Genomic DNA, 13,601 nt, shown 5'->3' with positions numbered 1-13,601 from the left:
ACTTCATTCAGCCACAAGAGTGTGCGTGTGAGAGGATTGCAAATCTCCTCCGCCAAACCAGAATTAGCCGGTATCGCAGGAATGAAAGAGCGTGGAGGTTTGAAATTGCAGGGAATGGAGACAAGGCGGTGCAGAAGACGAGCTGCCTGGGGGGCAAGAGGCCCCACGCCGCTGCCAGACTCCTGCAGAAAATAAGCCCCGGGGCGGCGAGCAGGGGCGAGGCTGAGCGGAGCCGGGCGCAGGTGGACGCCGCAGCCCGCAGCGGCTCTCGGGGCGCGGAGCGGCGCCGCGGCTCGGGCTGACGGCGGGGGCTCGGCGCCGCGGCGGGCTGGGGCGGCGGCGCTGGCGGGGCCCGGCGCGGTGAGTACCTCGGGAGGAGCCGGCAGCCGCCGCACGGCACCGGCACCGGCACGGGTGCGGCCGGGGAGCCGCGCAGCTGCCGCGCCGCCCGCGGCGGAGGCGGGCTGGCCCGGCGCGGTGCAGCGCGGCCGCGGGGCCGGGCAACGGGGCTGCCCGGGGGCGGCGGGGGGCGGCGGCGGCCCCTCCGTGCCGCGGCGGGCTGGGAGCGCCGCCGCCGCAGCAGGGTAACTAGCGGTCATCCTTTGTGCTCCGGCGGGCGGGCGGCGCCTGCAGCCGCGCCGTCCGCCCAAACGCCGCCCCGCCGCCCGGCCCCGCCGCCCGGCAGCCCCCCGCGGGCAGGGGAGGCGGCGGCGCCCGAGCCCGGGCCCCCGCCCCTGGGCCGCGGGCTGCGCGGCCGGCGCTGCCCCGGTGGCAGCCCCGCGCCCGGGGGGCGGGAGCCCTCCCGGTCCGAGCGGTGTGCTGCATCGACGGGCTCCGCTTGAATGCTGGGGGAGGCGTAGCGGGGCAGCTCCCAGATGGGTCATATGGGTGTGGGGGGAAGTCTCCCCTCCTCGGGCTGCTGCTGTAGCAGTCTGTCACCGCTTACAAAACCGAGGGACGGCGCCTGATGCGAGCTGCGCGCTCCCCCGGCCCCTTCACCCCGGGGCCGCTGTCCCCGGGGCCGCCCCCGGGTCCCCCGGGCGGGGCCGCCCCCGGGTCCCCCGGGCAGAACCGCCCCGCGGGCTCTCCCGCAGGGCTCTGAGCGGGGCCTGGGAAACGGCGCTGCGGGCAGGCGGGCACCCCCCGCGCCGGCAAGGGGAGCTGCCGCCGACTTCGTGCAAGCCTGCGACCCTGGCTTAGCGTTTTAAGCGCTTGATTTCCCTGATTTTCTCTTCCTTGCTGAACGTGCACAGTGAAGCAGTGTGGCTCTGACCTGCAGAAGTGGCTAGTGTCCACATCTGCAGGGAAGTCATGGACAACTGAAGTGCTCAGTGCGTTAGCAAGCTGAAGTTAGACTGCCAAAACTTAGGACACCCCAAATAAACTGTGTTTTAAACAATGCTTTTGCTGTATGTCTTCAAAAGACAATTCCATGGCATGTCTACTGGGAATACTGTGAAGCAAACCTCTTTACTATTTTTAATGCATTTCTCGGTTATCCATTGGAAGTGCCTTTAAAGTATGATTTTATTCTATACTTTTTTACACTCAGGCACTCAGGTACTGGAAGAGGTTACGCAAGTATATGTAAATTATTCATCATATGGACTTTTAATACCAAGATCAGATGCTTTTCCATGATCAGTTCAACAACAAGCTAGAGAGCCATAGCTCCACCAATGGTACAGGGAACTTGGGTGTTTTGCTGCTAACTTTGGTCTTCTTACAGCACCTGCATTGGTCCCTAAAATAGCTCATGAGTCAGATTTTCGAGAAAGCTCAGCATCTTTGTGGGCACTAACGTTTGGGCCAGTTTTCTAAGAGCTCTGTATATTGTGTGTGCATACAGTATAAAAAGCTTTTCTGAAAAAACCCTAGTCCTTGTCCATCTGACCAAACAAGAATCCCAATCCTCCTGCCTTTAAATGCAACCCCTTGCAAGGGGCTGTATCCAAACATGCTGTGAGTGGCTCTTCACTGCCTTGCTCATCGGGGAAGTATGGCTGGCCTCACACATCAGCTGCCGCCATTTTCATTGCAGTTTCTTTACGACTTTGTAATTGTGAAGAGCCCCTTGGGCTTCTCCGCCTTCTGTGATCCTGTGTTCTTGGCAGGGCTGTGGTGTGGGAAGAAGGCTGAGGGCAGGTAAGTGCATTTCTCCTGGGTGCGATAGGCCACGGGGTGATGAGGCAATAGTGGGGAGAGGACCCAGATGTCCAGCCCTTGCTTTATCCAGAGCCTGGGAGCTTGTGCAGTCATTGGAGATGACCTTCCCTGCTTTTGAGTGTATTCGCTCTGAAGTTGTGATGTCAGTGGAAAGTAATAAAAGTAATAATAAGCAAGAGTCCAGTTCAAAGGGAAAATATATGCATTTTATGAAGATTTGTGGGGGTTGATGCAAGCATGACATGAACTTGCATCTACTCAATCTAAGCCCATTCCATCAGTAAGATTGCAAAGATGAGTGTTGTATCTTTGCATCTCAATGTAAGTTATTTTTGCTTTAAATAATTCAAAATATTTAAAAGACGTATCCATTTCCTGTGCAAAGAAGAAAATTTTTGTATCCAGTGTCAGTATTCAGGTGCACACAAAACCAGTCAAAAGCATGAAAGAGAGAGGTAAGGCTCCACATTTAATGCTGACTCTGAATCTTCAGTTACATAATTTTGTATGCCATTATCTAAGATGTACTGTAATATCCATCATACATTTTCATTAATCTTATACAGAGTGTCTTTAACAGCTTCCAATTTTCCTTCATTCTGCTACTTCTCATTATTTCCCATTAGCATGATTATTCACTATCTTTATTACCTTTTTGCTGTTAGTATTTCTCTCTCTTGTGAGTGGGCTGAATCCTCCAGTAGTCTGATAAACTACATCAGTGGGGGATCTATCTCCAAGTACATTAATAGGAGAGAGTTGAGGTGTCATCTTTAAGACCTACCTTCTGTAGAGGAAGGATGAAGTATAATTTTAACTAAGGCTGTCCCAGGCTGTCCTCTTATGTTCAAAAAAAAGTCTGCACCACCACATGGCTCTGACTTACTCCCCTGCTACCCTTCCTGCCTCAAACACCCTGCAGGACCTCTAGAAAGACCTCTAAGCATAATCCCCCTTCTCGCTGCCTTTTGATTTGCAAATCCAGTAAGTCATTTCATTATGTGTTTCTACTGGCACCCAGGTTGTGGACTCAGCAATTGGTCCCAGCTGATCTGCTTGGGTGGCAAGTGTTACATGTGCACAGTTCTTACTCTTCCTCACTGTGTCGTCAATACCTTCCATGGCCAAGTCAGAGCTAGTGACAACTTAGTCCATAAAGAGTATCCATCTATGAAATGTTTGATACCAGGAGTACAACGTATTTTAGCTCCAGTGCACTGTGTGAGGCAAATCACTGTGCTCTTGGAGGAACCTACATGTTCAGGCTGTCCTTAGGTACACACGATTACCTACACTGCAAGTAAGGGGTCTGTGGCACTTAACTACAAAGGTAACGTACCCAGCAGCTGTCTGGAAGAGGTTATGTGTATTGGCAGCTTTTCACTGTTGTCTGTGAAAGAAATGGTAGCTTTGACCATTCAGCTCTTGACTCCGTCTACATATGAGTATGAAATACTTCAAGGCTGTATGTTTCTCTAGCAATAAGTAAAAAGTTGAATAGTTTGGAAAAGTAGTAACTTGAGAAGCAAAATATGTATATAAAGACAACAGCCCAAACTTTCAGTTAGTACAAAATCTGAGTTACTCCATCCACTGCCAGTTTTTAGTAGTGAGGAGCTAGCTCTGAGGCACACCTTCTGAGGGCTCACAGAATATGTAAGGAGCTTTTTAAACAATTCTTGATAACTTTTTTCTCTTTTTACTGTGGTGAAGCTAATGGCTCTTTTTATTTCTCCAGAGAAGAAAAGACAAAAAATTACCCTCTCTGGTAATTTGTACCATTACATTTTTAGTCTCCATGGAAACCTATGTGGTGCTTCACAGTTGGGTAACATTTCAATATGTTGCAGCAGAAATCAGATGGAGGGAAAACTGGGTTCTGCACCTTGCCTGTTAATCGATTAAAAATGGTTTTGAAATTATTTTCACATTGTGTTGCAATCTTCACTTAGAGTAACAATAGAAGAAATCAAAGTAATCAAATTAAGCTATTATGGTCTGATCCTACATACACCTAGGCACATAACTGCCACTCAGGTTGATTCTGATAGGCATTGACATTAATTTAGAAGAATTCTTTGGTTTTAGTAGGATTATATGGATTAATACTATGGAAACTGAAAGCATAATAGCAAACTGTCAGGTTGACTCTAATAAAAAGCTTGCCGGAGAGGTAGTAACAACCCACTTGTAATTTATGTAAGCAAAGCATTTTGAAAATCAGGAACCTTAAATCTTTATCTTTCTCTGTCTTCACTCTTGTTCTTCCACTACTAAAGAAGAAATAAATCTCAAAACTGGTTTCCTCTGAAAAGATACAGTAACTTCATCTACCTACCTCTTCAGGATTTCCTTTTTTTATTCCAGGCTTTATCAACTTGAACACAAAGGAACATAATCTTACTGGGAGAGCAGAAGGCAATACAGAGAAGGAATATACAGAAAGACACCAGTCTTTTTTTGTCATCACAGTCAACCCATGAAGAGTGAGTGCTCTCAGCCACTTACATGTAAGTAAAGTATATAGTAATGGAAATAATGCAGCCTACTGTCAACCTGTAAATACTCCTGCATAGACAGCCATGATAATAAGGTACACAAAGAAATATATTAATTAGAGAATTTTCTAAGGATTTTACTTTTGAGAAATGAACACCCAGTATTCACTTTACAACTGCACTAAAACACAGTAGTGAAATATGGTAGTGATTTATGTTACTCACTATAACTAAACTACAAAATCTGATAATTTTGTATGTATTTCGAAGGTATTTACTGCATTTGTTTCAGAATACCGTGGAGAAAATGTATGCTAGTCGAGAGGATATTGGATATGATTTCGGAGATGACTCAAAAGTTGGAAGTAAGCCAATTAAGCCTAATCCAAACATCGATGGAGGATGGGCTTGGATGATCGTACTCTCCTCTTTCCTTGTACACATACTTATCATGGGGTCCCAGATGGCCCTTGGAATACTCAATGTGGAGTGGCTTGAAGAGTTTAATCAAAGTCGTGGCTTAACAGCGTGGGTTAGCTCCCTCAGCATGGGCATTACACTTATTGTAGGTATGTTCCAGCATAATTTATTTCAAAACTACATAGGTTTTCAGAATATGTTTGCTACTGATCCCTGAAGTGTTTTCTTACAGTTTTCCATTTTATTAGCAGAGCTGCGCAGGTTCTCCTGACTTGCCTTTTTAAAGTCACCAGGACAAATTTTACAAGTTAGAGGGAGAAAGGGAACAACAGGGAAGATGATAGAGAAGACAATTACTCCAGGAGACAGCTTGAGCAGGAAAGGATGCCTGTGACTTCAAGGTCTCAATAGAATTAAGAAAACAGATGATCTGTGAAGCTTGTGGTCCTCCCTGTACTCTATCTGGGAGGAGAAAATGATGAATTTGGACATTTTATGTATCAGTTTGGCAGCCGAACTAAAATTTGTTTTTTAAGTTGTTGTTGGATCAACTCCAAATAATATCTGGAGGGGTACATTTGTGTATATACACACACACACACACACACACACACACCCCTCAGTCTCTCTAAATTAAGACTGAAAAAGTTGTGTTTAGGTCTGCCTAAAATACTCCACTGAAAACAAAATAAAATGTTTACTTTCTAATTACTTGTGAAAAAGGCCTGCACTCACACAGCATTAGTATTGGGAACAATGGTTTGAGTTTCTTCTTCTGTTTAAACTGTCCATTCTTCATGGGGCAACTTTGATTTTAGGTCCTGTGGGTATTTGCTAAGTATTTGGTCAGTTGGTTGAATTTTTCCACGATTTTAAACAGTAATAAGGAAAATAAACTGAATTGCATGAGTGGCCTGATGTTTAACATTTTGTTTAAAACATTAAGAATCTTCATGTGAAAAATTATTAGAGTGTAGATAATTAAATAAATAATTTAACATTTTTTCATGTGTTTTAACAGGCCCTTTCATTGGTTTATTCATCAGCATGTGTGGGTGCCGCAAGACAGCTATAATTGGAGGGATATTGAATGCCCTAGGTTGGATACTGAGTGCCTATGCCTCAAATGTGCACTACCTCTTCCTTACGTTTGGAGTAACAGCTGGTAAGAGCTGTAATAACGTTTGAAAGTTCTTTCATTAGTTTTGATTCCTTTGAAGGTTATCTGGGTGACTAAAGAGGGAAGTTAAACTGTAAAGTTATTCCAGCTTTTCTTTCACACTCTTTACAGCCTGCTACCTTTTCAGAAAACTTATTTATTTACTCAGTGGATTGGGCCCAAAGACTTTTGTTGTCATTTAAATCTGCCATGTGAAGATGGTATTTTTATCAGTTTCTCACAAGTGAATATATTAGAGGACATTTTTAATTAGAAGAATTAATGTAGCCCAGACTAACAAGTAGAATTCAAAGATGTTAAAGCACTGTTGAATTATATATCTAGCTAACTCCTCTCTTTGTCACAGGAAGAAACAGCAAATGTTTTCTACAGGAGCTGCTCCACATTAATAAAATACCAGATTATAATAACTATGCACTGCTTCAAAACCCATTTTAAAGGGTGCTGTGGGTTACTACTGGTAGGCAGCTAAGCCTCACTCGCTCTCCTGCAGTGGGGTGGAGGAGAGAATCAGAAGGGTAAAAGTGAGATAAAACCAGTTTAATAGGTAAAGCAAAAGCTGCATGCACAAGAAAAGCAAAATAAGGAATTCATTCACTACTTCCCATGAGCAGGCAGATGTTCAGCCATTTCCAGTAAAGCAGGGCTTCATCATGTATAATCATTACATGGGAAGACAAATGCTGCAACTTCAAATGTTCTCCCTTCCTCCTTCTTTCCCCCACTTTTATTGCTGAGCATGACATCATATGGTCTGGGATATCCCTTTGGTCAGTTGGGGTCAGCTGTCTCACTGTGTCCCCTCCCAGCTTCTTGTGCACCCCCAGCCCACTCACTGATGGGGCTGCATGAGAAACAGAAAAGTCCTTGATGCTGTCCAGCAACAGCTAAAACATCCCTGTGTTATCACCAGTGTTTGGGTCACAAATCCAAAACAGCACCATATGAGCTACTATGAAGAAAATTAACTCTATCCCAGCCTCAGTTAGGACAATGCATGTGGCCGTATTTCATACATAGTTTCTAATAAAAGTTATCCAGATTACATCAACAACCACTAATAAATAGCAACTAATCTTGCTACATCTTTTTACAATCAAAATCTTGCTATATTTTTTTACAATCAAAATCACTGAAGTAATATTTTGTCATTTTTATTGGAATTAAGTCTCTAGAAAACCTTTTGACATGTGTAAGAGCACAATCAAAATATTAAAAGGCATGCATGTTTAGGAATCTTTCTTGAAGACCAACAAATTCTTGGTGCCTTAATGCTCAGTTTCTAGCAAAACGTGGCTTGTGAAAAAATTTAGTTAGAGGAAGTTATGTAGAAGAACCCAGTATTATCTGTTTGAAGCGCTACTCCATTTATTCACTGTTCATTTCTGGAATTATTAGCTGAGCAACACTGAGCAGTTCAGGGGGCTTTGAAATATTACTCACTCCACGGTTAATATGGCCAGTTATGTTTGCAAATTAAGCATGGTATCTATATGTGACAGAAGCGTTATGAAAAAAAATTGTTTGCAATACTAATAATAGCTTCAGTACCCTCCATTCCCTCAAACTGCCCTTTCACAGAACTTCATAGAAATCTACAGAATTTCTGTACACAATTTTTTATCTAGCTCTCTGGATGGAAAAAATAATTGAAACTAGCAAGGATCACTGTGATGAGTCTTTATATCACCATGCCATAGATTTCAGTAATGTTGTAAATTCCTGAACAAAGAGCAATAATTACAGGCAGAGTTCTGCCCTTGTCAGAATTTCTGTTTCCATATATATGGAATATAATCAAACAGACGGGAATCTACACACTCTTTTGCTCAGCCTTTGCTGCTTTTCAGAAAGACCATACGCAAAATATCAGACAAAAAGGCAGAGATTGTACAGCGAATTTAAAGAGGGGTGAAAACCCTATTTTCAGAAAAAATCTGAGGCAAATTTTTACATAAGGTGAAGTGAGATGCTGTTGCAGTAGTAATTCTGGTCATAAAAACAGTGTAGAGATGCCCGAGATGTTTCTTCCAGCTCCACGAGACCTCCATTCACCATCCCCTCACTCACCACCGCCTCACTCACCGTCCCCTCACTTATGATCTCCTCACTCCCCTCAGTCCCCATCCATCTGCTCACTGCCAGCCGCTTGCTCACAGTCACCTCCCTCACCTCCACCTCAGGGAAGTTTCTTTCATGTTCTCGCGGCCGCTAGATGTAAGACTGCTGTTCACTTACCGTGGCCGCCTCCTGCTGCGAGCGCTTCTGGGCCTCCATGCGGTGCTCACGGGCTTACTCATGGCTCCTGTTCTCCTGGTCGGTGACCTGCCATGCCAGATGCCCTCACACAGAACGTCCCTGTGATCCCAGCCTGGCCCCTCCAGCCGCAGCCACCTGCCGCCTCAGCTCCCATTCCCAAAGTGCCCCTCACCTCAGCGCGCTTCCCCTCCCCCAGCCTCATCCCCTCGCCTCCTGGCCCACAGCTACATCCCAGCTCCACCAGCTCCTCTCCCCACAGCAGCAGTGGCGGGGGGCAGAGAAGCCGCCTTCCTCCTCACCCGTCCCGGGGAGCCCCTGGCTGGAGCTGCTGGCAGCAGGGAGTCCCTGTGGGCTGGGGGGCAAAATGCCCCCTGAGGCCTTGCACAGGGCTGGGGAGAGCAGAGTCAGCCCTGCCGCTGCCATCGCGTGAGGAAAAGGAGCGGAGAGGCTTGTGGCCCTGTATTTACCTGTGAAGGTGGCATGCCTTTGCATGTATTGAGAGTATGTTTTGCTATGTAGCCCACAGAATGAAAAGATAAGTTAAAACAACTTTAAAAATGTCTTACTTATTAGGATGCACAGGGAAGCGCGGTAAGCACTAACACAGGCACGAGCCTGGGCTGTTTTTTTCACAGCAATCAATGGCAGGCTGGTCTGACAAGGCTGGCAGTCTTCTGGGGGGCAGAGAGATTTCCTTAGGGTTTGTGGCTGGGATTGGGGAGGGAGACCTTGTGCCAAATAGAAACCTGATCATGTTATTTGCATAGCAAAGAAATAAATACTTCTAACAGGCAAAACAGGTCAGCTCTGACCACAGTACACTGCTGTGGTGTTGAGGTGCTTTTTTTCAGGCTTTGCTGGAATAACCATTCTTTCAATGATGGAGGAGCTACATCATGCTGTAGCTGCATGCAGCTATGTTACCAGCTATTTAGAAAAAACTTTTAAGCCCAAAACACTCTTCTAAATTATGATCACAGTGAATTTGGAAGCATCTTCTGCATATACCTCTTCCAGTCCAAATCCCCTCCCTCAGGAATTTGCTGTGAGAAAAACTGGGCAGCTGTTACCTTTAATGATGTGTTTGCACAACTCTCAACACCTTCTGCTTGAAATAGGTACCTTTAGTACCCGGGGTTATAAATACAGCTGAGGGATTTTCTACAAAATTACAGATCTGCCTTTTAAGAATATGCCTGTGCAGCTACTTTGTGGCCCTCTCTGGAGTATTCAAAGAGAAACCTGAAAACCACCCAAGGTCCCACCATGGGGCGAACACCCCGTGCTGACTCCTGAAATGTATCTCACAGTCACTGTGGCTCCACAGTTACAAAGAAAACAGAAACTCATTCTGAATCTTCGTTGCTGGTAAACTTGGGCAAAAGCAACAAGATAATGCCCACTAAGCAATTTCTGGTCGCTGATACAATCAGATGGAAGTATTACAAATGCAGATATTTCAAAGTAGGGTTTGTTTAGGTTTGTTCCCATATTAACTGGCACTGATTTACTGTGGGATGTTTGGGACTTTACAGCAATGTCACGCTGAACTGAGGTAAAGGTTTTATCTTCCATGTGTTTCACTTTTTCTAGGAGTTAAATAGTGGTATATTATTCTCACTGGAATGACTATTGCAAATTTTGGAAAATGCTACAAGACAGAAATGAAAGCTAATATGAGAATTGAATATTTATTCTCGGTTTTACTACTATGCTCGCATAAAAGTTAGGAATAAAACTGATTTGTTTTTCACTGCTTTTTGTCTTGTCGGCAAAAAGTTCAGACTGATTTTGGGTTTTATTTTCACAGGTGTTGGAAGTGGCATGGTTTATCTGCCTGCAGTGGTGATGGTAGGGCAGTATTTTCAGAAGAGAAGAGCGCTTGCACAAGGACTCAGTACCACGGGAACAGGGTTTGGAGCTTTCCTAATGACTGCCTTACTGAAGTACCTCTGCATCGAATTTGGGTGGAGAAACGCCATGTTCATCCAGGGCGCCATCTCCCTGAACCTTTGTGTCTGTGGAGCGCTCATGAGACCACTCGCTCCCAAAGATGTTGTTAGTGAAAAATACATTGTGAGAAGTAATAGTGAAGATAATCAGGCAAAAGCTCTGTCCCATTCTGCAGAGACTATAAAATCTAATGGAGTCCGCAGTGAAGAACCGGAAAAAAAAGAAGAGACAGCAAATGAAGAAGTGCTTGACAGTGTTCAGCACATAGAAATTGGAGGTAAATCTAGAAGCGGAAGGAATATGTATGGACTGCGCATTCTTAAGACAGTGAGCCAGCTGACGGTTACAGTCAGGAAGGGCTTTGCAATGTGGTACTCCAGCTACTTCGGAGCTGCGTCACTGTTTACGAATAGAGTATCTGTGGCCTTTATAATTTGGGCTTTGTTTGCCTATAGCAGCTTTGTCATTCCCTTTATTCATCTTCCAGAAATAGTCAAACAGTACAACTTATCTAGTCAGAACAATATATTTCCTTTGACATCGATTATAGCCATTGTTCATATTTTTGGTAAAGTGATCCTTGGAATCATCTCTGATCTCCCGTGCATCAGCACGTGGAATGTCTTCCTCATGGCTAACTTTACCCTGGTCACCTGCATTCTTACTTTGCCACTAATGCAAACATACGTTAGCCTGGCTGTAGTTTGTGCTCTAATAGGATTTTCTAGTGGCTATTTTTCTCTAATGCCTGTTGTGACCGAAGATTTAGTTGGAACTAAACACCTTGCAAATGCCTATGGCATCATCATTTGTGCCAACGGAATATCTGCATTGTTTGGACCACCCTTTGCAGGTAAAAAGTTCAAATTGCTAAGCAACAGATGTTTGTATAATAACCATGTGACTTGTTATATTATTAGGCTTTCTTATGTTACGAGCACATGTAGTTAACAAAATTACAGCTGCTCCAGAATGGACTGTAACATCCAGCTTTACATTGTACAAATTTATAGATCGCATTCGCTGGGTACTAGTTCACTATTCACACACTACAAATTACAATCCTTGCCAAATAACCCCAAATCTGTTACAACCTATCCTTTCAATGGCATGTTTCCTTAAATATTATATATTTTTAAAATGAGAAAGGTTTAACTTATTTTTATGGGTTTTGTGTAATATATGCACTATACATACTCATGCCTCTATCTAGATGAAAAAACGATGAGTAGTTTTCAGGATAGGCAGGTGTTTGTACCATAGTATTACCCTCCAAGAACTACAAAGTGTGTTTGGGTGTCACCACTCTAAGCTGCCAATGGATGTGTCGATTTAACTAACTTAGCTTTGCCTTCCTTCAGCCAGAAATACCTACTTTAGGGACTGCACTGCTCATAATCTCCTTACTGCCATACACAGCAGAAGGTAGAAGCATATGTATGTTATCCCCAAAGTTACTTAGGTTTAAACAAACACTCATTATAAATTTTCTCATAGAAGGAGGCGGGGAAGTACTAGGTACTGCTTGTCAGTACTATAGCCAGACTACAGCTATCTTTTACAGACATGTAAATCAAAAGAAAGCAGCAGGAAACCTTGTGAACAATGGCTGTGGTCAGCCAGGGATGGCACTAGGCTGAACTGAAGCTATTAGCAGCACAAGCAACCCAGAAAAGCGAGAACACTCTCACCTTCTCTCCCCACCAGAGTGAGATAAGACGATTTAGAAGAAAGCTCATTCAGTGCCCTTTGAAAAGCAGCAGTGTTTTACTCTACCATACATTCTTCCAGCACCTCTCAGCCTGTGCTGCACATGTCTTTGTATTTGATCATTAGTAACGAAGCCAATAGGATGCAATTAGTTGATGTTAAAAAAAGCTTCTGATCTTGAGGTTACATCGCATGCAACCAGCGTGACATGAGGGAATTTTGCTATTTTGGGTTCTCAAACCTTTCTGAAGTAACTTTAATGTATTTTTGCAAAGGAATTAAGGTTGGAATGAGAGTCATTTCAAGACTGAGATTATATCTCTTGAAAAGTCTTTTATCAGTATGTGAGTCTTTGAGAAAGCTATTGGGAATGTGTTTGCTTGCACAAGGCACAGCATTTGAACTAGCCTGCAGTATCGGGCATTTTACAAAGACAATAATAGGGTGGAAGAACTGATTGGTTTGGGATTCCAAAATGGCTATTTTAAAGTCAGACCTGTGATAACTTGTTTGAAAAATGTAGTTTTAGAGCGAAGGTTGCTAGGCTTCTTAGGATGGCACATAGCTAGAGTCCCATTTTAAGACTTCCATGATACTTAAATGAGGGGATAGGTTTTGCACTGGTTTTGGGTTTTGGTGAATGAACAAGACATTTTGTTAACACATTTCCATTCGTAGCATCTAGAGAAGGAGACAATCACCAGCTTTTTTCCACAAAACATCTATGGATTTGACTGAAATGTCATGAGAGAAATGTGCAGTGTTTTTCATATTTTCCCATGCAATGTGTCTTGTTGTCAAGCTTTGTAACAAACATGTTTGTCCTTATTTTGCAGGTTGGATCTATGACATCACACATAAATATGATTTTTCTTTTTACATATCTGGCTTGCTATACATGGTGGGAATAATATTTTTACTTATACAACCCTGTATTCAAAAGAAACAATCAAGAGAAAAATCTACAGAAGAAGCACAAGTATAGAACAAATTCCAGAAGTTTTTTTACAGAATTCTTTTGTTTTCACGTTTCTGTATGAAGCTGTTTTTCTTATGAATCCAACCACATTGAGCTGTACTTAAGTGAAATGCAAATGTGCTCCAAAATGCTAATAAATTATTAGAAACATGCTTTTAAAATGAGTTAAGATCTTTTACTTTAGAACTCACAAATAGAGCGATTAAAAGCACCCTGCTAGTCTTAAAATTGGGATAATGCTAAGAGCCTTTATCCTTGCTTCTCTTGACTTTTCACCACTATCCATTGGTGAAACTCCATTGACTGCAGTGCAGTTACTCCTGATTTACAGTAGTCCTACAAGAGAATTTGATCAGGATATGGATGATTTATAAAAGTCCTTCCTACTACATATTCTGTCTGATAAAAGAGTAGTTACTGAGTATGAAAAAATGAT

General features: G+C 43.6%; 1 protein-coding gene across 3 annotated transcripts; it reads left to right on the top strand.

The window, feature by feature from the left end:
- The first annotated feature begins 267 nt into the window (after positions 1–267).
- On the top strand, positions 268–13,326 carry SLC16A14 (solute carrier family 16 member 14). 3 transcript variants are annotated; one of them, XM_074834548.1, is made up of 6 exons: positions 268–360; positions 4,534–4,676; positions 4,957–5,233; positions 6,106–6,249; positions 10,334–11,329; positions 13,023–13,326. In XM_074834548.1, exons 3-6 carry the CDS (start codon positions 4,972–4,974, stop codon positions 13,169–13,171), a joined length of 1,551 nt encoding a protein of 516 aa, XP_074690649.1. In that variant the 5' UTR covers positions 268–360; positions 4,534–4,676; positions 4,957–4,971; the 3' UTR covers positions 13,172–13,326. The 3 variants fall into 3 exon arrangements, with proteins under 3 accessions (XP_074690649.1, XP_074690648.1, XP_074690650.1); XM_074834547.1 differs by lacking the exons at positions 268–360; positions 4,534–4,676 and having other exon boundaries at positions 4,867–5,233; XM_074834549.1 differs by lacking the exons at positions 268–360; positions 4,534–4,676; positions 4,957–5,233 and adding an exon at positions 5,377–5,485.
- The last annotated feature ends 275 nt before the right edge of the window (positions 13,327–13,601 follow it).

This window comes from Strix aluco, chromosome 9, assembly GCF_031877795.1.
Source record: "Strix aluco isolate bStrAlu1 chromosome 9, bStrAlu1.hap1, whole genome shotgun sequence".
Lineage (NCBI taxonomy): Eukaryota > Metazoa > Chordata > Aves > Strigiformes > Strigidae > Strix > Strix aluco.
The sequence above is the reverse complement of the archived record's forward strand: the minus strand, read 5'-3'. Positions and strand labels throughout refer to the sequence as shown.

What these genes read in the sequence shown, in the direction of transcription:
- SLC16A14 (XM_074834547.1), top strand. Translation starts at nt 4,879, where the DNA reads ATGTTACTCACTATAACTAAACTACAAAATCTGATAATTTTGTATGTA. An exon ending in GGGCATTACACTTATTGTAG is followed by an intron (nt 5,234 to 6,105) that starts GTATGTTCCAGC and finishes GTGTTTTAACAG; the next exon opens with GCCCTTTCATTGGTTTATTC. An exon ending in TACGTTTGGAGTAACAGCTG is followed by an intron (nt 6,250 to 10,333) that starts GTAAGAGCTGTA and finishes TTATTTTCACAG; the next exon opens with GTGTTGGAAGTGGCATGGTT.